Raw genomic sequence first — 27,183 nt, 5'->3', positions numbered from 1 at the left:
ACATAATTCTCTTTAAAGACATATAAAAACACCTCTACTTGATTAGAGCATACAGCCAAAGTAAAAGTAGCATGAATGTTTCATTTCTTTATTTAAGATGTGCATATGTATTTCCTGAGAAGGCAGACTATGAGCAACCTCAAAAGGAGGTGATGTTCTCCTCATTTCTCTGACTGTTCATCTAAAGCAGTCAGAACTCAGTTATGCTTACCTTGTTAGAATAAAGAAGTCTTTGTGATTTAAGAAAAACAATTCAAATAACTAAGCTAAAAAATCCAATATTTCTATTATTTATATAAGGGTTTTTTTTTTGTCTCTTCTGGTAAGAATTTGTAATTATTTACTAGCTGAAGATTTGCATGGTTTCTGCTTCATTTGCATTTTGTAAATAAAATAAGGTATCTAATCAGAAAAAACCCCACGGGACAAAAGCAAACTACATCTGATTAGTAGGTCTGTAATGATGAATCAGGAAAGGCTAATTTTGGAATAAGCACATCAACATGACCACAGAGTCCTCTACTTGGAATAAACCATATGTTCCTCTAAGCACCGGTAATTTCTGACTTAGATAAAGCAGACTTAAATGCAGTGTGCATGATTCCCTAATATTTCAAGATACTAAATATTAACAGCTAGCATTTGGGTTAAGTGCTTACCATGTCCCAGGCTCTAAGCACTTTCCATTCAGTTACTCATTGAATCGTCACAACAACCCCATTATTTCTACCTCCTACATATGAGGCATCGAGGCTCCCACAGAGTCAGTGACTTGCTCATGGTCACACAGCTAGGAAACGGTCAAGCGGGACTGGAACCCAGGCACGCCTCCACTTGCTGAGTCCTCTCCAGTCACTCACCCTGCACTGCTGCTCATATTCATTTCTCATCTGTGTCAGCCTCTCTTCTTGCAGGAAGAATTCAGCACTGCTGGGGTCAAGGTCACCAAACTAGAGAAGGAAAAGGAGAAAGCTGTCATTTTCCCAGTGTCCTTCTTTGACCTACAACATTCCAAAGGTCCCAGAGTCTGGTGTTCACCCAGTCTCTTGAGTATGAAAGGAATGTGACATTTAAGTAGGAACACTACCAACTGGATGATGGGAAGAACATTCTAGAGGGATGTGTTCAGCTAACCCAGGGATCATTTCTCAGTGCCATGCAATGGTTTCCTCACATCCAGCCTCTGAAATGAAATCTCTGCAAAGAGTGACTGCTTCCCTTAGCCACCTACATCCTTCCCTAACAGACATTTTCTTGGTGGCATTGCTCCTGATCTTTTGCGTAAACTACGCTTAGGTAGCTGGGTATCAGGAAGTCACATTTAAAAAGATTTACCTTTTCTGCTAACACATTTTCCAAATTTCGTTGAAGTCTGTTTGTCAGATTCTCATACTCTGCCAGCTTCTCAGCATTTTCCAGCAGCTCATTTTCTAGTCGACTGTTTTCCTGAAGAAATTTGGGGAAATTAAATAGGCACAGATTGAGAAATAAGAAAACTGTTGTACCATTTTATAGGAGGCATACAAATAAGTGCTCTGGATTGAGAATTTGTTCATTTTGAAAGTTTCAGATTAGACAAAAGTAAATATTTAAAAAATAGATGTTTATTTTATAATCTAAAAGCCTGCCTCGTTTTTTTTTTTTTTGTTTTTTTTGATCCTACAGCACCGTGCTGTCCAATAGGGAGCCACTGGCAGTCACGTGTGGACAGTGAGCACCTGAAGCACGCACAGCACCCACTGAGGCGTGCTGGAAGTGTGGGACACTCCCCCGATGCCTAAGAGTTGGCACAAGAATATAAAATTGCTCAATAATTTTTGTATACTGATTCCATCAAAATGATAATGTTCAGAGATACTACTACATTAAAGAAAATGATTTAAAATTAATTTCACCTGTTCCTTTTAACCTTTTAATGCAGCTATCTGAAAATTTGAAATTACATGTATGGCTTGCATTATCTTTCTTCTAGACAGGATTGCAGTAGAAAATTTAATGACACGAAAGACATTCTCAACATATTATGAAATGAGAGAAAACTGGTTCCGCTAACAGCAAAAGAGAAGTCAGAAAAACTATAAAAAGTAGAATAACCCTCAATTTTTATTTAGTGATAGAGTTTGGTTTACAATTTTATTTTGGTAAAAGCTACACACATAGAGGTTTTTCATAACTGGTATATGTTTAAATTATTATAATAAAATAATACATAAAATGAAGTCCACAAAGGGTGGGGTTTTTCTGTATATATAATACTTGTTAGAGAGATTTCCACCCACATTTGTTAATATCTATAATAATAAAAGCAAAATATGCTAATTAGACTGGGCAGCTGAACGACCTTCCGGACGAAGCCAGGGTTGTGAGGGCCAAGCCCCTTGCACAATTTTTTGTGCATCAGGCCTCTAGTATATATATATATATATATAATCACACAGACATGCCATTCAACCTATTTTCTATTCCAATGTTAAAGGCTGATTGGAAGAACAGTATTTTCAAAGTACATTTTGCCAAAAACATATAGAGCCAATATATGTTAACACATTCATGTTCACACCCTCTCACAGCAATATGGAGTAAAAGAGAACATGTTTGAAGCATTTAAAAAATATACCGTTCCCCCAAAATGCCAATTCTACAACTCTAACCCTTCAAAGTATGTCTAGATTTAGATGTCAACAATGAGCAGCAATCTCAAGGAATTGGGCCTGAGGGAGTGCTCTGGCCACTGCAGAATCAGATTCTGTTACTGACAACAGGGAATGCAGTCTGGATGTGGGAAGGGAGTCAGATATGAATACAATGACCTATGATGGGTCAGAAAATTGCCTTATTTCTGGCAAGAACAAAGTAAGTGAAATGGAAATGAAAATGTAATTTGGCCTGCAGTGTTGGAGAAAGCAGTAAAGGAGCATAAAAGCCCACTGAGTAACAGAGAGAGCTGATGGCAGGGGCAATGGGGTTGGGGACATGACAACAGGGTGGGGTGGGGTGGGGTGGTGCGGGGGGAGATTGCTGGTGGTTCCTGAGGCTAGAAAGGTATGGCAAGCCCCATTTTAGGGGCCTCCAGTGCTATCACATTGAACCCTTACAAAGGGTAAGAGCGTGATTGAACGTGTTCTTTAGTAAGGCAACTCTGGTGGCCGTACGGAGGTCAGACAGATAGAAGAAAGGCTGCACATTAAGTCCATGAGAAATCATGATGAATTCTGAACCTTTTCAGAGCCTGTGGGAATGGAGAGGAAGTGGATAAATCCGAGAGGCATTGCAGAGCATCAAGACTTAAAGACGGATGAGTGAGGATGACTGAGGACTTGAGCTACTGGGACACAGCACATGGCGATGATGCAGAACAGGGGGAAAATTCAACAGAGGAAACAGTTGGATGGTTAGGGAGCGAGAATCAGCTCCGTTTTTGATGTGTGGAGTTTGGGAACCTTTCATAACCTCAACAATAGTGACTATTCCATATGTACCAATTACCTTCCAGACACCGTATGTGGAGCGTCTCATTTAATCCCCATTTCAATGCCTCGGGGTAGGCATAACGATGGTGCCCATTTTGCACATTAGGAAGCAGGTTTGGGTAACTTGTTCATGGTTTTCCAGTAAGTAGTGGTATTCAGATTGTAACCAGGCAGTCCAGACCCCGCTCCCCGCTTATCTCTAGACTACACTGTACCATAGTATCTGGTGTCAGAGTCCAGTAAAGAGAAGGACCACTTCCTCTACAAGGCGTGGGAAAGGAGAGTAGGATGTATGAGGGAAAAGGCACATTTGGAAGCACAAAAGCAAAGCTGATGGGCTCTGTGTGGCAGGAGACAAGTCCATTTGCTAAGAGGAAGGAGGGAGGGGAGGGCAGGGAAGGGAGAGGGCATCAACCTGGCCAAACAGCCCTGAGGACCCAGTGCAGCTTCAGGGGGAGAGAAGAACAAGAATCAGCTCTTGACAAACCAGAAGCCTGGATACCCCTGAAACGGAGATCCCAGCGGGGCTCTGCTATACCTGGGTCATGGCCCAGCAGGGAAAACATACGGGGAACCCTGCCTGAGCCCTGGGCAGCCTGGCCCTCTTACACAGCCGCGGTTTCCCCAGCAGGACACAGGCCACAGAACTAACAGGAAGATTACCTTTAAAGAGAGGGCAAGGCGGTCCCGGATGTAGTTCTCTTCTGTTTTTGCCTTTTCAATTTCCTGCTCAAGTTCCAAACGCTGCTTGCCCACCTGTTGCATGATCTGCTCCCTCTCCTTTCGGAGTTCATTCTTTAAGGCTGCTATGCGTTCCTTGTACTCTTCATCCAGTTTCCTGGGAGGAGGAAAGACCAGCAAGCTGCCATCAAATCCCTCAGAGATCCCTATGTGGATCTACCAAAAATGGAAACAGAGTCAAGCAACTTGAGAAAGTATCTAGTGTATCCTGCTTTCCTTTAGGCGTAGCAAGACCTCATTCACGCCAGCCAGGTGTGGCCAAGCAGGCAGGCAGGCTGAGCCCCACCGCCCTGGGCCAGGGTGCTGGATAAGGAGGGATCTGGCCCTACCAGTCGCACCTGAGGTTGTACTCATTCCGTCGCTCTATGGCCGCATGATGATCGTCCACCTCTGAGGCCATTAGGGACTTGAGCTTCTCGGCTTTGTCCAGATCTAACCGTAGCTTCTCTTTTTCTCTGACCACTTGATCAACACGCTCCCTAGAATCAGAAATAAACTGAGTTAAAGGGAAACTGTTTCTAAGTAACAAGTAGACCCCAAAATGCTGTCATCTGGCTTGCTTCAATACAAACACAAAACCAAGACAACCAAACACCTTACAAAACAAGGACATTCCATAGCTCCCTTCAAAAACCTACATGCACATCTACGCTCTCCCTCGTTTTTACAGCAGAGAGATGATAGCAGATTAGCTACATCTGCATATGGAAAAAAATGTATGTCACAGGCATCTCAATGACTTTTGCTGGAAAAGTAGAAAAGGAAATGAATGAAACAACTCACAGCAAATGCCGGATCTCAGCTTTGAAGCTGGCCAGAGCCGCCTGGTGGATGCTGTTCTTGGTGACCAAAAGTTCATTTTCAAGAGCCAGTGTCAACTCTGTCAAGTTGACATTTCCATCAAGGTTAAAATCCAAGGCCTGGAGATCAGAACAAGTTCAGGAGAATCACAAGTTCTATCCTCTGGAAGCAGACAGTGAAGATTAACAAACCCAGAGAGCTAAATGTATAGTCTAGAACCGTGGTCGGCAAACTGCGGCTCGCGAGCCACATGCGGCTCTTTGGCCCCTTGAGTGTGGCTCTTCCACAAAATACCATGGCCTGGGTGAGTCTATTTTGAAGAAGTGGCGTTAGAAGAAGTTTAAGTTTAAAAAATTTGGCTCTCAAAAGAAATTTCAATCATTGTACTGTTGATATTTGGCTCTGTTGACTAATGAGTTTGCCGACCACTGGTCTAGAAGATGGATGATTACATTTCTTTAGTGACTGCTAAGGAACAATCTTTAGTCCGGAACATAACTAGCTCTCTTTAAGGAAACCATAACATGATTATTTACATGTTTTTAAAGAAAATGCTATCTGGCAGTTTAAATAAACACAATGGTATAATTCTAATCCTTACCAACCAGAGATTAGTTAAGAGCATTTCTCTGATCAATAATTTAGGGGTTAAAAACATAGAAAGTAGTTAGCAACAGACTCCTGGTTAAAGGGGGTAGGAAAAGATACCTCTTATCTTCGAGGTCTTGTGAATAGAAGTATCATTAAGGGGAAATCGAATAACCAAATCACAGTTTCAAAAACCACCTGGAATTTTTCAACCCTTTCCCAATTTGTCATTTTCCTCCCATTTTTGCTGCCACACCTTCAGGATCTCCTGGCTGTTCTCAATGCCCTCTTCCTGCCAGGTGTCAAGTATCCTCTCCACTGATGCGTAGCCCATCCCATCATCCAGGCAGGAGAAGACCCGAAAGCCAGTGGTACTCGTCATCACCAATGGGGTTGTAGTACGTCGTCCACTCTCATCAAAAGACTGGAGGAAGAGAGAGACTTGAGCAAGCTCAGGCATTTCGAGGAGGTGTTGGTGAAGACCAAAACTGGTCAGTCCTGACCACAAGAGCAGAAGGTGTGCTTCTCTAATTCACACGAGGGGCGGGGCGAGTCATGCAGCCCCTTTGATCTCCTTTTCCCAAGTGAGCCAAGAATGCAAAGCTTGTCAAAAACAAGGAGCTCTGGCAGAGAGTTCCTTGCTATAGATGAGATGTGTCTCTACTTAGCACCAGGTTACTTCTTAAGTTAACATGAAGGGGCACAACTAGTGGTCTTCCCACTCTGTGATTTATGGTCATTTTGCAAACCTGATTTTTCCTTCTCAATGGCTTATTCTTTCTTATTCTTCTCTTGCCTCACTCCTCCTCCTTAGTATTTTTCTTCAAACAACCGGGTAAGTCATTAAAAATTATTCATATGGGTTTAACTTCTACTTATAAAGAAACCACTTCCACCTGGCCGGCGTGGCTCAGTGGTTGAGTGTTGACCTATGACCTAGGAGGTCATGGTTCGATTCCCAGTCAAGGCACATAGCCCAGGTTTCGGGCTCGATCCCCAATAGGGGGCACACAGGAGGCAGCCAATCAATGATTCTCTCACTCCCTCTCCCTTCCCCTCTGAAATCAATAAAAATATATATTAAAAAGAAAAAATAAAAAGAAAAAAAAAGAAATCACTTCCCATTCATTTCTTACCTGCATGGAGAGATGCCTTTTCAACTGTCTATATGGAGTAGATGCTGACGGTGTAAGGGATTTCCCATTTTTGAACAAGCCGTAGAAAAAATCTTCTACACTCATTGTGCCATCAGGATCAAGATTATGGAAGACTTCCTCAAGCACCTAGAAAAAGGTAACCAAATGTTTTAAATATTTCACTCAAAATAACACAAGGCCCAAAGTACACTACTGGCCAATTGAAATTGGCACCAATGTTGATCCCAGGACTCCAGAAATAGAACATGTCCCTTTATTCTAGTTTCACTAAATTTACTTTCCTTCTACCTCACACAAACTAAACAAAAGTCCATTTCAACATCTTCACAATCTTTACACAAGTTAGCAATTACTGTTTTCTCTTTTACTCACACTTTTAAAGCAGGTACCCTTTTTCTTTTTTAAATTTCAGAGAGGAAGGGAGAGGGAGAGATAGAAACATCAATGATGAGAATCACTGATTGGCTGCCTCCTGCACCCCAAGCCCCCACTGGGGATTGAGCCCGCAACCTGGGCATGTGCCAGACCCAGAATCAAACCATGACCTCCTGGTTCACAGGTTGACGCTCAACCACTGAGCAATGGCAGCCAGGTGAGCAGGTAATCTTTAATGTTACTACACATCATTCTCAGAAATTAAAAAATTACTTAAAAGATATAGCTTCCTAGTGATGTAATAGTAAAAGTTGGACATTGAGTCATTGTACTGTGGTTACTCTACATAATATTGTACGTATATTACATTTTTGAAACTGGTATGTTAGAATTTGGTCTAGGGCAGATAGCAATGGCCTAAAAACTTAGATCTGAAACCCATGACTTGGGATTTAGAATGTTATTTGGAATGATACTGCGTGTTTTTGTCTTAATGCTTTAGCATGGGAGAAATGAAGATTGGAGAAGAAGGATTTCGTGTGTGTGTGCAATAGAAGGATTCTAAGAGGTGTAAAGAGAAGGGAATTTTTCTGGCCATTTTGCAACCTCTGACAGTAATCACGTGGTCCTCATCATATAATGGGGGGAGAGGACACTGGACTATAGTCTCTCTGACAGGCTTGCCTAGGAGATGGTTTGTTCCCCAGCTCAACAGAGGAAAGGAAAGGAGAATAAAGCAGATGAATCACTGAAACACAAAACAGGGAGGGGAGGTAAAGACCTCTTTCTCCTCCTGGCAGTTGGATTCCTCTTTTCTATAGGAACATGCCTCCAAGGATTAAAGCAGAGCTCAGCGGAGGATCTTGTTAAATGTGGTCTCTGATATAGTTAATGTGGGGGTGGGGCCTGAGATTCTGCAATTCTAACAAGCTCCCTGGTGACGCCCATGTTGCTAAGTAATAAACAGAGTAAACATCAAATTTACTCGTATTGCATTAGAGCCTACAATTAATTGGGTCCACTCTAACAAAGGCCTCTTTGTAACGCGTCCTTCAATTTACAATGTTCGTTTCCTAAGTCTGGACTATAACTAGGATTCCTGTCATCTCAGAATTGTTGATTTTATTCTTCTTGTAATTGCTTGAGGCATTTCTTTCATGTCAAATGCTTTCCCCCCCCCCCCAATTCCTATCCAATAGGAAACATCTGTCTCTATTTCTATTTATATACCACTTCCTCTGGAGAGGACTCTAAAACAAGAAAACCATTCTTAAGAGTGGAAATCTTTGGCAGAAGCAATAGCTCCAAATAGAGAATTGTGTGATGAAACTCAAAGGTATTTGGGTCAAGATTCTATGTTTGCTAAGATCCCTTAGCTTCTCAGTCCCCTTCTTATCAACCAAAAGTACACTTTCTTAGAGGACTAGGCCTTCCGGACCATCAAACCAGAAGTCACAGTAAAGTCCAGCTGCAGTTAACTGGAGTTAACAAGCGTATTGTGGCTCTAACCTTAGACCCACACTGCTTAACTCTGTGACCCTGGCCAAATCCATGCATAGCTTCCAGATTGCCTCAACACCCATCGCCTGATCCATTCAGAGTGCGCCCTGCCAGTTACTGTGCATGGGGCAGTGGGCAAATGGTGAGTCAAAAGGATGTGGATTCAGAGGAGGGTGGGTGAGCAGGGTTGGGCTGAAAAGAATACAAGTCAACTGAGCAACTGGGGCACCCCCTGCAGCCTGTGCAGGAGCCAAACCTAGACCCTGCGGACAGTCTTACTCCCCAGGCTGCACCAGACAGATCTTTGGATGGCTGGTTTCCCAATGTGTAAGTAGCAAAATAATGCACTAGAACAGGGACCATGAATCCCAAATACCCACGGAGACCAGAAGGTGATATAGGAGGCAGGATGATCCGGAGACGTTAGCGAGTAGTGCCCTTTAAAGCAGTGAACCGAACCCACGAGGGCATGCCCTGCCCAGAGGCCCGAGGCACTTCCTGCTGCCAGCAAATGGAGCCAAATCCAACCTTTAAAAAAACTTCCTGATTTAAAAAAGGGCAGCAAAAAAGTCCGATTTCTAAACATTGCGCAGGCCAAATAAAATAGCCTTTGGGCCATGTTTGGCCGCGAGGGCGACAGTTTGCCATCCCTGCCCTATAGATGTCCTTGCTTCTGGAAGGCAGAGTCCACGTTCCAGCCGTAAGCCAGTGCCTCCGTCCCTCCTCGTGGTAACAGCCAGCGGCAGTGATCTCACTCTTCATCTATGAAATGAGGAATAACTAAACCTAAAATTGCTTTTGGTTGTAAAATTCTAGGATTCCAAATCGTATGTTGATGAGATCATGTTGAACTTTCAGGTCCTCTGTGGTAAGGAAAAGCTACACTCAGTAAGCAATCCTCTCCTCAGCCTCCGATGAGAGGAAAATAACGGAATGGGCTGCTTCTTGCACTGGGTTCTGGAAACTCCACCACAAAAGATCAACTGCCCGCAAGTGGCTGCAGTTGGTTCCAAGAGTTGTTCTTGGATAAATAATCCATGCTTGTGCAATTACTTCTTGGCAAAAACAACCTAAGACTGTACATACTGCGCTGGTTTATAATTTAGGAGGATGCATTTAATTTTATGACTGAACAGCCACCACTGAAAAATAAATCATTAAAAAGGTAGTCAAACGGCGTATAATGGTCACATACACAAGGAAGAAGGGAAAAAGAACTCCGCAAGCCAGGCTGCTTGGGAGCTTTGATGATAAATCTCTTTCTGGTTTAGGAAATGCTACTGATCCCTGAGCAAACAGACAGCAAGGCTTCAAATATTATTATAATCAAAGGTTCCCAAAGCTACAACTGAGCCCTAACCTCTAAGTCCCTCCAATCCCCTTTTTCAGCTCTTTGAAAGACATATCTTGGAATTATGTATATTCTTATGTTTCAAAACGATTACCGTGCCCAGGCCTGCCTGTTCTCTTCCTAAGTGCAAAGCTCAGAAAATGCAAAGCTCACAGTTTTGCTAACCAAGAGTTTTGGGCGCTCCTTCAAACTCTCCTGTGTATCTTCACAACCACCGAGCGACCCTTTTCCATTCTTCATGACTAGAATAGTATCATGGCTCCTAGCTGGTCTTCTAACCAGATGCTCTCTTTACTCCAATACGCCCACCGAAAGATGCCCAGACCACCCTCAGCAAGTCAGTTTTTCCTATATGGTAGTCTGCTGCAGCACCCAGGCTGGTATTGGGATCGCTCCAAAAACCTAATCTCATCAGCCTGGCCTTCAAATTATTTCCCCAACTCCAATCTGCCTGCTCAATCCTTCCTCTACACCTTCCCCACATTCACACCCATGAATGCCATGTCTGCAAAGATAGGGTGTTCCCAAAGTGAATACATACACTTTGAATAATTATAAAGGTAGTGTTTATTAAGATACATTTCATTTTCAAAATTGAGCTACCGGCTGTAAAAGTGTGTAGACATTTTTTGGGGGACACCCTATATATCTGACATGATGGCTGTACCAGACTCCTGACTATAATATTATAGCACCTGACTATAATATTATAGTATGGGGTAAAGTGAGGGGCACGGAGTATGGGCTCAGTAGGTGTCAGCTATTGTCCGTTTTTCTTTTCTACGACACAGCATGAGCTCCTCCAGGACAGAATCTTCGTGGCTGACTCCCCAGAAAAAAAGAGAAGGAAGTCTCTGTAACATACTGCAGGAAGCCACACCATGGCTGTTCCCAGCCTGGGGGCAGCGGAGCGTTTATGGTGATGACTGTTCATGAATAAACATGTGATGCATGGCTCACCTCTCCATCGACATTCTGCAAACCATACTGCTCACAGATGGAGACCAGCTTCTTTCGGTTCAGGTGACCATCACGCGTAATCCCCAAATCTTCACAAACCTCCTGCAGTTTCTCTTCTATCCAGTCCTGGGGAGGGGCAGACCCACTTTGGGAGGCATTCAAATCATCTGGGTTCCAAAATCTCAGCTGGCCTGAAATAAAAGCATACATTGTGTTGTCTCCAGAGGGATTACAAAGAGAGAGACCTATTCTCAAAGAAAAAAAAAATAGTGCTTTTTTGAAAGTAAAAATGATAAAAAAGAGACTATGAATGCTGATTCCATTTTGACTTAATTCTGAAGTTCAAATGCAACGGAACCACGGGTTCTCGGGCTGCACCTAGGGCAATCAGGCATTTTTTTTATTTTGTTCACTGGCAGTCATACCCGTGGAAGGAGCAGCTCTCGTGCAGCCATGCCAAGGGTCTAGTCCTGCTTCAGTACAACGGAAAACATGTATAGCCTCAGGCTTTGGTGACAGCGGGAGAGAAGGCTGGGTGAGAGGCAGTCCACAGAGCTTTACCCACCCACCTCAACGAGGGCTACCATTACCTCCACTCTCTGTCTAGTCTAAGCACTAGAAAGTCTAGTCTGGCACTGGTTTTACTGAGAAGAAAATGATTTCATGATAAATATAAATGAAACAATTGTGTCTCAAGATTAGTTTGTTCCAAAATCTTTACACCTATCAATATTTTCACTGGCAAAACAGTCCACCTCCAAAGAATAAAAGGTTGTGAGCTGCAAGTTATTCATTATCTCTATATGAAGGGTCAGTTCTATGTAAAGACTTATGGATAAAATTACTTATTTAAGTATCAAAATTTATTTTCTATTAAAAGTTCTCACTTCTAGTTACATTTTCGACTTACCCATTTATCAGAGCCTTTAATGTCATTACTTAAACATGAGACAATCACTGGCACAATTTTGTGTGCTTGGACGAACTTGGAGGGTTGAGAAGAGCATTTAGTGTTATTTATCGAAGAGATTAAGCCCATTACTGCTGTGTGTGTCCAGGCTGGAGACCTGGAGAACACGCTGTAATTGCACTGAAGTACAGATAGCCTGCCAGGGTAGTCTGTGCAGCCGGCTGAGGTTCTGTCAGCTGACCCACAGTGCCATCTGCTGGCCAGAAGATCAACGTGTTTTGATGGCTCTTTTTTTTTTTTTTAAATTAAATTTAATTTATTGGGGGTGACATTGTGCTTAATAAAACCATACATGTTTCAAGTGATGTTTCTTAAATACATCTAAAACTTGTCAAGAGATAGGTCAGGGGTCCTCAAACTTTTTAAACAGGGGGCCAGTTCACTGTCCCTCAGACCGTTGGAGGGCCGGACTATAGTTTAAAAAAAACTATGAACAAATTCCAATGCACACCGCACATATCTTATTTTGAAGTAAAAAAACAAAATGGCAAAAACGCCCGCATGTGGCCCATGGGCCATAGTTTGAGGATGCCTGAGATAGGTCACTATTTAATTCAGGATGGCTACAGATTAATTTCGAAGTCTATATAAGAGGGTAATTAACCATAGTGAAATTCTATGTCTTAGTTCTCCTATCTTGCATGATGTTAAAAGTTGGTATTTTAGAACTATAAACTATCAATTGGGAGTGAATTTTTCTTGCTGCTGTTCTTAAGGTTACTTCTTAGCTGGCCTCCAGCAGGCAAGGCTGTTAGAAGAAACCAGGAGATGCAGGAAGGGGAGTGTGGAGAATGCCCGTGAACGGCAGCCCGTCCTTCCCTGACACACACTCAGCTCCTACCTTCTGCTTCGTACTCCTCACTGGGTTGCGTCTTCCAGTGCTAGAGAAGGCAAAAGAAGAAGATCAGTGCCCCTGAAAGCATCATCTGCGTGAGTCACAGATCCAGGACCCCCTAGTGCTTCCTCCTCAACCGGCCTCCTAAGAAACACCACACAGCCTTCTGCGGCGTTTCACCAAGGAACTGCCTTTCACGATTGCGAAGTCACTTATTCCACAGCACAATCTGCCACAACCAATAAAACCACACCGGAGAAAACATTCAGATCCCACCAACCAACAAGCGTTTGCATGCATGCATGGATGAATGTGTTCCTCAACAGATGTGTACTGGGTGCCAGGGATTTTGCTCCATCTTTGGAATACAACTATGAAGAGGATGAACGTATTTCTTGCCTCGAGAAATTTACATGCTAATGCAGACATGCAGGCGAAACAAAAGAAAAACCAAAAAAATCAAACCAGGAAGTACAATACAGTAGTATATTAAGTGCAATGATGGGGAAGTTCAAGATGCTATGAGGATACACGGGATCCTTCAGACTTGGGAGATCTGGGTAGACTTCCTAAAGAATCAATCGTCTAAACCAGTGGTCAGCAAACTCATTAGTCAACAGAGCCAAACATCAACAGTACAACGATTGAAATTTCTTTTGAGAGCCAAATGTTTTAAACTTAAACTTCTTCTAATGCCACTTCTTCAAAATAGACTCGCCCAGGCCGTGGTATTTTGTGGAAGAGCCACACTCAAGGGGCCAAAGAGTCGCATGTGGCTCGCGAGCCGCAGTTTGCCAACCACGGGTCTAAACTGAGACCTGAAGGATGAGCAGGAGCAGGAGACAGCCACGTGAAAAGTAAGGAGCAGTTGCCGTTTGCGGAAGCATGGAGGCAGGCACAGTAAGAGGGTACAGATGCAACCCAGGCCTAGTGTGTTGGTGGCACAGTAAGAGGGTACAGATGCAACCCAAAAAGAGGTAGGCGAGAAAGGTCAAATGTACATTGCCAGTAACTTACACTAAAAGCAGTGACATTTGTCTGACCTGGGCCATTTTACCCCCTTAGCATATGCTATGTTACTGCTCCTGGGCCTTTTCCACGTCACAGCATAGAGTTGTGGTTTGGGTTGGTGCACAACTGCACTTGGCCAAGGACACAAGTCAGAACCCCAATCCAGGCGTTGCTCCACTGGCCAACACGGCACAGGTCTCTGCTCCAACCACGGGCAACGAGTAGGTCCGCAGTGGTCTTGGCCTCACTAGTGAGCTGCCTAATCACTGCTTTTGGGAGGTTCTACAACCATGGCAGGAAAACTCATTGAGGAAAATAAAGGTGTATCACTCCCCTGCCCCCCCCGCCCCCCTTCAAAACCTGGCTGCTGTCTCAGCAAAGAGCCAACTTTACGAATGAAGCTGCCTTTGACGTGTTACCAAGCCCACTCTCTGTGCTGGCCGATTTCTTAGAATACTGAAACAAACTCAACAGGAAAAGAAGCCTCGTTACTCCTGTCTCCAGAGCTTGGATTGCTCACGGCAGGCAGTGTGCAGGTTGACTTTCAGGAGCTAGTGCAAGCTGATATGAGTAAGCATGCCTACTTTGTTCCTCTTGACACTCAGTCCTCTCCTCTTAACTGAAGGACAGCCATCCAACAGGGCGTCACAGTTCCATACTTTACTTAAAAACATACTGAAGGTAACACCAATTCAGAGAGTTCCCCATGTTTTGCACCCTGAACTGAAACCACACACTGACAACGATGAGATGGATTACAGAAAAGACATCAAAAGGCAATAACTCAAAATATGTAAGTTCACTACAACTCATTCAGGTTACAACTGAAAGTCACTGATACACATGGTATCTATGGAAACTGAATTAGGGTGTAATGTGATTTTTGCTTGTTTGTTTGATTACAATTTTATCAGCCCACATTTCCACATAAAGACAGATCCAACCTGGCAGATGTCCACGAATGGTGGGTGTGGGGAGGGAGCAGTGGAGTAAATAGTCCTCCATAGATTTTCCGATATTATTTTTTTGGGAAGTACTTAACTGTTTGTATATTGAAAGTTTTAAATCAATAAAGTCCCATTAATAAAAGCATCCTGCCTGTCTGTCCTTCTCTATTTATTTCCTCATCCAACAGAGCAAATTATTTATTTACTAGAGGCCCGTTGCTCGAAATTCATGCACAGGTAGGGTCCCTAGGCCTGGCCAGTGATCAGGGCCGATCGGAGCCTTCTGGCTGCTGGCCTGGGCCTTCCTTCATTCCACACCGCCCCCTGGTGGTCAGCGCACGTCATAGAAAGCAATCGGTTTCCTGGTTGAACTTCCGCAGGGACAATTTGCATATTAGGCTTTTACATATATAAATTTTTATTTTTTCAGAGCAAATGATTTAAATTCTCATACTACTTTGGCACTCCAAATGTGAAAACTCATTCAGTATTATAAGTTGGACACACCCTAAAATAAATCCATTAAATCCACCTACAACAAATAAAAATAGGTTTCTATGGTCTAAGAATGATTTGGTTAAAATAAAACCTACCAAATCACAAGCAGGGGATGGTTTTAAAACAGCACAAACTGACAGGAGAAATGGCAAAACGAATATTACTGGATATGAATAATAAAGGGAGCCGCGCTTGGATACAGCTGGAAAAATGCAAACACACCTTCAAAAAATCCTTGGTAACAATTCCTAAAGCAACAAGGTGTGTATCTTGCTACATAAACGTTTATTGTTTAAATTTGCTCACTTCTCAATGCATTTTAAAACAGTGAGCAATTAGTTCAGAGGAGCAAGAGGCTATACTATACTGTCTCCAACATCTCCTGAGGCTATGGGACCGGGTGCATGTATCTGATGCAATCCCCAGGGTGGTACTTCCCCGCACCTTCTTTTCCTGACTCTCACCCCTAACTAATAAGAGATCGAGTTGTGGGGGTTACTGCACGGACGTAGGAGCTGGACTGCCAGGCTCTGAATCCTGGCTTACCTACCAGGTTGGGTTTGGACAAATCTCTTAACCTCTTTCACCTCACAGTTTCCCATCTGTAAAATGGGAATAAAGTAGTACATATTTCACAGAGCTGGGTAAAATGCTTAGAATTGTTCCTGGCACATAATAAGCACTATATAAAGTCTTATTTTTATTGGACCTGTGTTTATGCAATACATATCGAATGTATGTTTACAATTTTTTTTCATTTAAACTTAACCTTTTGCACTCGGATGTCGAGTGTGACTCGACACGGTTAGCATCGGTAGCAGGAATCGAGAAAAAAGCAAACGAGTGCAAAGGGTTAAAGCATTAATTTGGGTGGCCCTGGTAAGGTATCGTTATTCGTATCAATTTGTAAGAAAAATGCCAAGTCTCCAGTAAATATGCACAGAATACAAACAGACACTTTGCATAAGAGGCAACACAATTGAACAAATGCCCAAAGCGGCATTCTTAAGATAGCCTAACCCAGTGGCATCAGGTACAGCGCAACCTCCTAAACCCCAGGGAAAGGCTCATTTCCACAGCAATCAAAGACGTAGAAATGAAAACCAAGGGATCATTTGGTTCCCATTGAATTAGAAAAGTGAGATGGGACTCCTATTACCATCAAGACCATAATTTAAAATAGGCCTGTTTATATGTTACTGGTAGCAGGGTAAATGGATATTACCCTTTTAGTAAAGCAAATGACTTAATGTATCAAAAGCCCTAAAAATATGCATACTCTTTAACTCAATAATTTCATATGGTAACAAAACCAAAAGAAGAATAAAAACATAGACATAAGTACATACATTTAGCATTTTTTTGAGCAGAATATTGAAAACAATTTAAATATTCAATACTGGGGCATAAAAGTGTAATGATCTATCATAACGTAGTCATTAAAAGAATAATCATAAAAGCATGTAGGAGCATGGAAAAATGTCTTATGAAATGTTAGATGGAAGACCATAACAAAAATGCTATCTACACTAATATTACCGCTGGCAAAAATATTTATACAATTAGACAAAGACCGGAAGGAAATAGAGACAATGAAGTGGATACATTTGCCTGACGGACACGAGAAACAACCTCATTTCCTTTACTGTTATAAATGTTGTTTATGCAACATAAATAGGTACAACTTCACTATTCTTCAACTTCTCACTGAATGAATTTCCTGTGACGTGGGGGTGGGAGAAAAGGAAAGTCCTCTCCCTTAAATTACTGTATTTACCACAATGCAGTACCTGTGATGTCCTCTAGCACTTCGGGCCCCTGACAGAGAGACGGCGTGGTGGGAGGCCCAGGAGCTGTCCAGGAGGGTGAGTCCTGCTGGAACCAGTGCTGTCTAAGCTGACAGAGTGTGGAAAGATCAGGGACACTCATCTGAGACCTACCTTGGGGACTGTGACCATGACCATCCAAAAGAGGCATTCTTAAGATAGCCTAACCCAGTGGTCGGCAAACTCATTAGTCAGCAGCAGAGTCAAATATCAACGGTACAACGACTGAAATTTCTTTTGAGAGCCAAATTTTTTAAACTTAAACTTCTTCTAACGCCACTTCTTCAAAACAGACTCGCCCAGGCCGTGGTATTTTGTGGAAGAGCCACACTCAAGGGGCCAAAGAACCGCATGTGGCTCTCGAGCCGCCGTTTGCCGACCACGGGCCTAACCCAATGGCTTTGGAACAGCAAAACCTCTAAACCCCAGGCAGCACCAGCAGCTTAAAGGGCTTCACACAAACTCTTAGGGCCAGGGGTGGCAGCGTAAGGGATAACTTGTTTTAAAATCTCTAGGGGTAACAACTTCCCAAGCATCCCTCCCTGGGCCTGTGGGAGAAACACAGGTCCAGCTAGGAGCAGCCCTGATAGGGAGAAGCAAGCTTATGCTAAATGGCTGCATTTTCATTCCAAGACCACCTCAACTGGAGAGGGAGTTTGCCATCCCGATAAAGAGGGAGGTAAGCACATGGCGGCTGAACATTTATTAAATTGCAATGGGGCAATGGGGGGCTGCAGCGGGGGCGGGGGGGGGGGGCGGGGGAGGAGATTCAATTCATTCACAGCTCATTTATTTTCATTCTCACTGCCTGGAGCCAGCAATTCCAATTAAAAAGCGGGGGCGGGGTGGGCGGGGGGGGGGGGGGAGAGGCAGGTTAAAAGGTTGGGGGATTAGATCATTGGGCTACTGGAACGGCACCAATGGAAGGAGGCATCATTCCGGAACAAGGTCGTTTAATTGCTGCTGGTTTACCCAGGCAGTGCAAGCCGGGCAGGTGGCCTGGAGACACAGACCAGCCGGGGGCCCTGGAAGGAAGATAATCACGAAAATCTCAGGAAAAATGGAGAGAAAGGGAGGGGCAATTGCTGGGATGTGTTCCAGTACTAATTCGCACAAAAAAAGGATTTTAGATTTCTTCCCTTAAAATTTCACGTAGCCCCTCACCAGAGAAAGACCAGATATTAATAAATTAAAAAGACTAATTCTGAGGGATTTACTCCCAACGCCAGAGGCAAAACGGTGGCATGCGTGAGCACTAGGGGTTGCTGAGAGACCGTCCGCCTGGCTCGCCGTTCTGTGTGACCCCTCAGTCCCCCACTTCATCTGCAAAGTGGGAACACACAGCTAATGGGGGCACGGCACTGGGAAATGTTAGCTCTTGCTATTATTGCAGCCAGAACAATGATGTGGTGAAGGGTTTGGACTCCAGAGCCAGACTCTCCGAGTTCAATTTCAGTTCAGTTCTACCACAGGCTGGCTGAGCAACCCTGGGCAGGGTACCTAACGCCCAATGTGCCACAGTTTCCTCCTGGGTAAGTGAACAGCAATGCCCACCTATGAGGGTGTGCTCATGTTTGGAGAGCACTTAAAACAGCGCCTGGTACAAATTAGTGCTAAGTGTCTGTTAAGTATATAAATATTATAACGACTATTTCTACACCTGGCTGTTCAAACTTGGCCAAAGGCAGAGGACAGAAACAGCAGACAGACCAATGTCAGCTTTAAGAAGAAGCATAGAAGAGACATCTAGAAATGACAGCTTTGAGCATGGATGTTTTGATGAAGCAATCAACTTTTCTTTTTTCTTTTTCTAATATATTTTATTGATTTTTTTACAGAGAGGAAGAGAGAGGGATAGAGAGTTAGAAACATCGATGAGAGAGAAACATCGACCAGCCGCCTCCTGCACCCCCCGCCCCCTGTCCCCGCACTGGGGATGTGCCCGCAACCAAGGTACATGCTCTTGACCGGAATCGAACCTGGGACCCTTCAGTCCACAGGCCGACGCTCTATCCACTGAGCCAAACCGGTTTCGGCGAAGCAATCAACTTTTGATTCAGCTTAGGAGCAGGGCCTCCCCGGGGCCCGTCCCATGTGGGACAGTGTCCTCTGGGTGGCCACAGCAGGCAGGGGCTGCTTGCGCTTCCACATTACCATGCCAAGCGGGCTGGCCCACAGCCCCACTGAGAGCAGACAGAGGGGAGAGGGTCAGAGGTTGTAGCCCCGCCCCCCTCAGGCAGACAAAGGGAGCCCCACGCCGGCCTCAGCCCCGCGGGCTGTGCACCTCATGTCCTGCTGGCCATTGTGGCCAGCTCCCTGCAGCTGGACGAGGCTGCCCCGCACACATGGGCCGCGCGGGCGGCACTGCTTTCAGGAATGCTTTCTTTGGAGGGACACCTGCTTGGCTGGACTGCGGAGCAGATGGCCCGGGCCTCTTGGATCCCGGGCTTCCAGCGCCGAGGCCAGGCCAGCATCTGCAGCCTGTGGGCCTGGCACAGCCTCTGCCCACAATAGCCCAGTCACAGCCCCCACCAACCATCTGCTCCAGGGCAGACCTTGTGCCCCGCAGAATGTATGGCTAATGAAAACGATTATGGGGGCACACACGGGCTATTCTTTCCCAGCAGAGGTTGCTGAGCTGATCTCAACAGCTTTAAGCAGGTTTTTTTGTTTTGTCTTGTTTTGTTTTTGGTTTGGAAAGGGGAAAGCCTAGCAAGCCCAGAAAGAAGAGGAAGGAAATTTACTAGAATAGCAAAGCTTCCCAAACAAATGGAGCTGTAGGGCCTATTTTACAAGAGTAGCTAAGCAAAGGAGTCTCTGGGAAAATAAGACACGCACAAAAGTTGGTTTAGGAGGATGCTTATGATGAAAACTGCAGGGCTTTTAAAAACATAGCATCTATGGCATTTACGCCCTATCTATAAGTAGTGGGCCAGGCCCTGGAAACCGAGTGTGCCAGCAGAACTGGCCACTACTTCTGCAGGAGCACACTTCCTGGGGCTTTGGTTGGCTCCTGCTGTCTCACCTTTGAAGGCAAAGTTGTCAGTGGAGACCCTGACAGCCCAGTTCCTAATCTCCGCTCAGAACCAGGGACACGTGGCTCAGTTGCAGGGCTGTCCCTTCTAGAATGCAAATCAGTACCTTTATCTTTTAAAGCAAGGAAACGTTACAAGCCAGTGCTGAGAACGGGAATCAATGCACAGTTTTTAAATGCACACACAGTTAGATGCCAACGAGCCTTCGGTGCTGCCAGTGTGGAGAAATGTTCAGCTTAAAAAGAGTTTTATTCTTAACGACTCTCCTACCAACGCTGGAAACTGGTTTTGATTCACAGGACTTTAAAGACCTTAAAGGAAAGGGATTTTTTTTTTTTTTTAAATACATCTGCTCATGGAATCTTGCTCATCAGAGTTGCTCTCAACTGACAGTGTGAATACTGCTTTTCCATTTGGAAAACCCTTAATGGTGTGTAATTGGAAAATGTTACCATTATCATTAAAGTTAACTTGTCAGTTTTTGATTGGTTGTCTGTGTTAGTTAGAAAGTAAGTATTAGAAACCACTGACCTGGAAGGTGGACGAGGTGGGGGCTGGCTCCAGGGGAATTCCCTTTAGGGTCAAGTCAGGAAGACTTTCCAGAACAGCAAAGCTTGAAAGCCTCAACACCCTATTAGCTTTGTAGGGGCTTCTTTACACCACTTTCAAGTGATCTACAATTGCATCTTGGATGAGTGTCTCATTTCTGGGAATAGCCAGATGATCTAATCAGACTTGAGAAATATAAAGGGAAACACTGGAATTCCATGAATAAAAAATGTATCCTGGTGATGTCATATCGTTTGATGGAAATAAATGACAATAGTATTGAAACTGCTTACAGACTGTCAAAGTAAAAGACTAGACCAAAAATGTTATGGAATGTTAAGGCCCGGCAGGTGTGGCTCAGTGAATTAAGCATCATCCCATGGTCAGGGCACATGTCCTGGTTGTGGGCTTGATTCCCAATAGGGGGCGTGCAGGAGGCAGCCGATGGATGTGTCTCTCATTGATGTTTCTCTCTCCCTCTCCCTTTCTCTATCTAAAAATCAATAAAAACTTATTTTTAAAAAACTAGTCTGAAAGAGAACGTAAAAAAAAAATGCTATGGAAGTAATGGGAAAACAGGTGCATTTCAACTAGAAAAGCTATTAGCAGAACTTCTTCCAGTTATTAAGATGTTTGTTCCAGAATTAAATATTTACTCTACACAATGTAAATGAATAATTCATAAAGTTTAACTGCAAAGTTATGCATATATGAAAATGAACATAAGGGGACTATAAGTCAGTTTCACGTGTCTTAAAGAAGTTTGATTTTATGTAGAGTAGTAAAATCAGCTTTTTTTTTTTAAAGTTTTTAAACCACCACTGTCTCCTATCCTCCTAGCCCCACAGTCCCAACACAAAGACTTAATTTGCTTGTCCATTCTTGGGCAAATGAAGCAATTGGCTTTAACTTTTCTCCCAGGTCCTCACTTAAACTGCAGGGTTTTGGCTTACACTATTATTGTCTACAGTTGAAAAAATAATTGTTTAAAGCCTCTTGCTCTTGATAAGAATCTTACTAGACCTGATTTATTCCTGTGGAGGAAAACAGTTAACAAGGTGTCCCCTGTTTTCAACCAGGGCAGAAAGCAAAGTGGCACTGCCCCAATTGTATTAATGGAACAACCTTTCCTACCAGGGCTGACTGATACAGAACAGAATTGAGGGTTCGTTTGGTTTTGTCTGCCCCCTACCACCTACCCTTAGAAGAAGCATGAACATAAAACTCAAGGTCAGTTTAGTAGCCACTGCATATATGCATATAAAAGGCGGGGGGTGGGGTGGGGAATGTACTCTTTAGAACCTAAAAAACTCACTTCTGTTTCTTAATGACGTGAAGCAAGAATGATGACAACCAAAACCTTCTCACTAATCACACCTTACACGTCGGCATCAAGAATGTGCCCTTTGTTCGTGTGGATTAATTCAGAATAGAATGTCCAGTTGAATTGCCTCGAGTGAAAATGACCCCATGAAAAGGGGAAAAAAATCACCACTTTCCTTTCAATACCACCCAGAACGAGAGGTCAGACTCCCAAGGGATCCACCTGCCAGATAAATGCACTAAGCTAGAAGGTGGAGGCCAGTTTCAGCCTGAGGTGGAACCGACCTGTCCCTGGTGAATTAGGACATTTTGCTCCAGGGCTTCCAAATGAAGTTCCATAATACACGTTTCAGGGCTGAGAACGGAGTAGATAACAGTGGTCTTTCTCTATGGAATGGCTTTTAAGGGCTTGTAAGCTAAACTTGGTAGGGGAGGCATGCTTAGTAGCTAGGTTACATATTTCCTGTTTCAGCAGGAAAGAATCAAGTTGCCTCAATAAAGCTGGGGGAGGGGAAGGGTAGGATGAAGACGATAAAATGTTTACTGTTTGTTAGGGCTTTAACATATGTGAACTGAAACAAAAGTGGCATATGATCAACACCACCTCCTAACAAGATTTATTCTCATCTATTCTATTCAGAGTCAAGGCCACGTGGTGGAGCATCTGTCACTCCAGACGAACCACGCTAGGGTCTCACCCACGGCTCCCGACCACAACGGGGCACCACCAACCGCCACGGGAGGAGTTCCAAGTCGCTGTAACCGAGGAAGCCTGGAGCGTCACATGCACTTACATTAAAAATAAATGTATATAAAAATAAAATCTGTCCTAGCACCACTCTCCCTGGCCTGCGAGTCTATGTTTTCTTGGGTGGGAGGGGAAGGGTGGAGTTACAGGGAAACGCAGAGAAGTATGACTACTGAGAATTACCTGGAGTTTTTGTCATAGGCATGGTGGGAGAAGGCCTTCCGAGGAAAGGTGCAGAAAAAGATTCTGAACCACTAACCCAGGAGCCTCGGAATGAACTGTCAGTCTTTAGCAACTCCCCTATTGTGGGATAACTCTAGAGAGAAGGAGGGGGGTGTTGTTTTATCCCTTCAGCTGACTGTTTGCTCACATATCCCTACAGGATGAGTTCCTAGAAGGAAGCGAGCCAACCACGTGGACAGCTTTTACGGGTGCCTGTGACACTGTTCCTTTCCATTGCCCACCCCTACCCAGTCCTCAGATACATAAAATAATTACTCGATTCACCCTAGAGCTAAAATTAGTCTCTTGGGTTAGCTACAGCCATATCCCCCTCACCGCCCCCCTCCCCCCCAATTTAACTTCTGACAGCAGGTACGGGTGCTTTAGTCTTCATCAAAAACCTCAGGCGTGTCAGAGAGCAGGAGAAACTGCAGCCCGAAGGCAGCCCCGAGTCCCATGGCCCCTGAGCCAGGATCCGGAGTCAAAGGAAACGCACGATCAAAACCCGAGAAGCTGTCTCCAGCTCTCCGCCTGACTGCTTCTCATGAAATAGTCCCGCGGGGGAGGGGGAGGGGGAGGCCCAGCCCGCCCTCCCTCGGTGTTGCCCAGCGGCACTGAGAGGAAGTGTGAGCCACTGATGAAAAACACAACCGAGGAATAAATTCCTAACACCCAAGGGCAGGAGACCAAAGGGCCTCAGGCAACCAGAAGGGAGAAAAAAGAAGTCAACAGTACAATAAAGAACGCCTGACAGACTCTGAACTCTTTATAAATTAGGAATAAATAAATCCCACAGGTCACTGAGAATGGTTTCCTCTCCGGCTTCCCCACTGGGGGCTACCAGGCACTCCGAGGAGACCCGAACCGCTTCTGCAGAAGGGACGAGGGTATTCTCACACAGGCCCATGCTGCCCATGCTGCCCAGAGCGTGGACTTCTGTTGGCCAAACTGAGGCTACTCTGGAAATGGGCCAGGACACAGGGCTGCTATCCGGGCGCAGAAGTCTGCAATGGACGGACACACTGGTGACACTGCCAGCAGGCGGCAGGTATCCGTGACTGTGACCTTCGACCACGGGTACTGCATGAAGCTGGGGTTGGCCTGTCTTACTGCCAACAGGAACATCCAAAATGTCACATGGGACGCTCTCATTTTTTAAAGCGATGAATTGATCTGAAAACTGCCAGGCTCCCTTCAGCTCCCCAAATACTTCATTTTTAAGCAAGAAAGCAGCTCGAGGAGCTTCGGTTTGAGTCCACATTCCCGAATTTAAAAAGACAGGGTGAGAGGCGGTAACTGGAACTCCTGGAGGCTTTCTGCGGAGGACATAACAGGTCATCAAAGTGGAGGCAGAAGTCCTCGGGAAGCAGACCATGAGAGAAATGACCCCTCCAGGCCTCTGTTAGCTATTCGGTTGCCGGTGGGTAGTTGGACACCAAAGCTTCTATATTTAGCATCAAAAGATCATACGTGCACTGGCCAGTGTTCTCAGTGGTTAGAGCCTTGGCCCCAGCACCGAAGGGTCTCGAGTTCCATTCCCAGTCAAGGGCACGTACCTGGGTTTCAGGTTTGATCTGGCCTCTGGTAGTGATGTGTGCGGGAGGCAACCTATCAATGTCTGTCTGTCTGTCTCTCTCTCTTTCTCTCTTCCCCTCCTTCTCTGCCCCCTCTGTTCCAATCTTTTGCCCAGACTCAGGCCTCAACTCTTATCTTTATTTAGACATGAAACCAGACTCTCACTTTTTAAACAATAAATCTCACTGGAAGTCAGTAGATAAGATAAAACAAGGCTGTAAGAAATATACTGCCGGCAACAAAATCAGCTCTGCCCGAGAACTTTCTGGGTATCCCCAGGTGGTAACTAGAAACTATCTTATTAAAAACTAAGTAATCAGCCCAGCTGGTGTGGCTCAGTGGTTGAGCATCAGCCAGAAACCAAGAGGTTGCTTGTTCGATTCCCAGTCTGGGCACATGCCTTAGTTGCGGGCTCGATCCCCAATGGGGAAAGTGCAGAAGGCAGCCAATCAATGACTTCCTCTCTCATCAATGTTTCTCTCTCTCTCTCTTTCTCCACTTCCTCTCTCTCTAAAAATCAATAAAAATATTTTTTTAAAAACTAAGTAATCATTTAATTTCTTAACACCAAACACTAATGCCTCGGGTACTCAAAATAGCTGGAAAAGGGAGATGCCAGTCTTAAAAGTGTTCTCCACATAACAAAAGCTTACCTCCTAAAGTGTTAAGACATGTTTTAACCATGTTTCCATAGAGAGGTGTCTCAGACACATTCCACAGGACTCAGGGTTACTGAACAGACTTGTAATAAAATGATGCTTTTCCTGACAGCAAGATAAATATTACCAACACTGTAAAAACTGAAGCATGCAAATTACTGGCCTCCCTGAAACTGTATATGCAGTTTAAATGTTGGTGCATGTGAATGTATGTTTCATGGGGAAAAAGGCCCTTTCTACATTCTCAATGGGACCCAGGAAAGGGTCTGAAACCCAACCCACGGAACCAAGACAGGAAGGAGCCGCTGCCTCAGACCGACTGGCCCCCAGGGCTGTGACGTTCCAGGTTCCAGGCGGCGTTTCCCTTCTTGCTTCTCACGGCCTTCTCTGTTTTCATCTGTCACTTCTCACCCACACGACTCTGACACCATTTTTGTGGTTTCTCTCTCTCTCTTCTCTAGCTACCTTTCTTCCGTTCTGGCTCACTTGTTTGACACGGCTCCTTCACTTGTGGGGTGAGAACGGGTATTGTTTGTTTTTAAAAAAGTGGTGCAAACTTCTGATTGGCCGACCAGTCACGTGTCATCTAAACTGCAGTACTTGTGGCCGGTTTCAGTTCTGCTCAGGACTTGGGCTCTTTCGTTACTTTGGGTTTGTGAGTATTCTGGAAAGCAGAGGGTGCTCTATGTCTGATTGCTGGGGAAATTAATGGAGCAAGCTTCCTGTAAGTCATAGTAAGCTGCACAGAGACGTTAGACAGAAATGAACACACACACACACAGTCAACCCACAATCTACAGACATTTGGTCTCTTTTCCAGTTTATATTAGTATCTGAAATATCTGCACCCCCAGGCGGAGCTGGGATGTGCAAGAAGTGTTTAGAGCTTGCTCAGCATGACACATTCAATCACGTCCTATAAATGGCATGCCAGTCAATGGGCTGGAAAAAAGAATCAAGAAGATGTTGTTACTGCTTCTCTTTTATTGGTACAAGATGGCAACGTGTAAAATGAAAAGGCGGGAGACGAGGGAGGCAGGTGCGTCTGACTGCTGGAGAGCCAGACGAGCCGGGTGCTGCGGAACTGGGAGGAAGAACCATGGCAACTGCTGGGAGCTGCGACAAGAACCAAGTTTTAAAACTGCCTCCCCCTCCACAAGAGATAAGATGCCGGCTCTCGCAGTGCCTCAACACACTGCCTTCATGTCCTACCTGTCACGGGCGCTGTTTTCTTGTTTGGGGATGGGGCTGGTTAGCTTTTCACCACTGAAAATGACAGGGTCATGGAGGAGAGATCTATTTCTAAGAACAGCTAGAAGTAGCAGACACCAGATCATCTGAAAATAACTGAATCAAAAAATGTATGGACATAAAGCATGCACAGAAACATCAGCTCTCCCAAAGCCGAAACGGATGAAAACATTTCAGACAATAGAGAAGTTAGCCATGTGTGTCCAAAAGGCAAGTGAGAAGACTAGCAAGCAGTTGGTAATAGAGAAGAGCCATAAACTCCCTCAGGCTTCCTGTCTGCATCACAGCCATGCTGTGTCCTGGACAGCCACACCTGCGGTCCGGATGGATGTGTCTGTCCGATGCCTTACCTCATGGTGGTCTCCGGCCGGGATGTGTGAAGACCTTGCTTCTTCTTCTTCTTCCTCGAGGGGCTCAATCACTGTCACCTCCGCGAACTCCTCCACGGATTCTTGAAACTCCGGTAAGGACCTTCGTCCATAACGCTTCCCACCTCTGACATATTTGGGCTGAGCTTCCAGTGAGCAGTCTGGGCAAGGAGACAAGAGTTGAGGCCACATTACAGGACAATCTCAGCCCTGAGCTGACACTCGCAGCCGTCAGACGCAGCCTCTTATACCAGCCCCAAAATAAACCGCCACCATTTGCCAGCTGTGGTGGACGAGGGTGTGTGTGAGCCACCAGGTCAAATGCTGAGCACGGCTTCTAATTCTGAAGGATTTACCGCACCCGAGTACCTCTCTGCACATGATGGGCGAGAGGCAATGCCGGCAGGGACGGATTGGGTTAAA

At 44.7% G+C, this 27,183-nt stretch overlaps 1 protein-coding gene across 1 annotated transcript in view; it reads right to left on the bottom strand.

Moving 5' to 3' along the window:
- Positions 1 to 27,183, bottom strand: part of NIN (ninein) — a 97,334-nt gene that overhangs the window by 39,846 nt on the left and 30,305 nt on the right. Inside the window, exons 6-15 of the mRNA XM_054716079.1 lie at positions 26,743 to 26,921; positions 12,755 to 12,794; positions 10,944 to 11,134; positions 6,737 to 6,883; positions 5,857 to 6,024; positions 4,995 to 5,131; positions 4,550 to 4,690; positions 4,134 to 4,308; positions 1,336 to 1,446; positions 861 to 950 (exon numbers count right to left, since the gene is read on the bottom strand). Coding sequence (XP_054572054.1) covers positions 861 to 950; positions 1,336 to 1,446; positions 4,134 to 4,308; positions 4,550 to 4,690; positions 4,995 to 5,131; positions 5,857 to 6,024; positions 6,737 to 6,883; positions 10,944 to 11,134; positions 12,755 to 12,794; positions 26,743 to 26,921 — 1,379 coding nt within the window. The remainder of the gene's footprint in view (positions 1 to 860; positions 951 to 1,335; positions 1,447 to 4,133; positions 4,309 to 4,549; positions 4,691 to 4,994; positions 5,132 to 5,856; positions 6,025 to 6,736; positions 6,884 to 10,943; positions 11,135 to 12,754; positions 12,795 to 26,742; positions 26,922 to 27,183) is intronic.

Source organism: Eptesicus fuscus, chromosome 5 (genome assembly GCF_027574615.1).
Source record: "Eptesicus fuscus isolate TK198812 chromosome 5, DD_ASM_mEF_20220401, whole genome shotgun sequence".
Lineage (NCBI taxonomy): Eukaryota > Metazoa > Chordata > Mammalia > Chiroptera > Vespertilionidae > Eptesicus > Eptesicus fuscus.
This window is presented reverse-complemented; position numbering and strand designations above follow the sequence as displayed.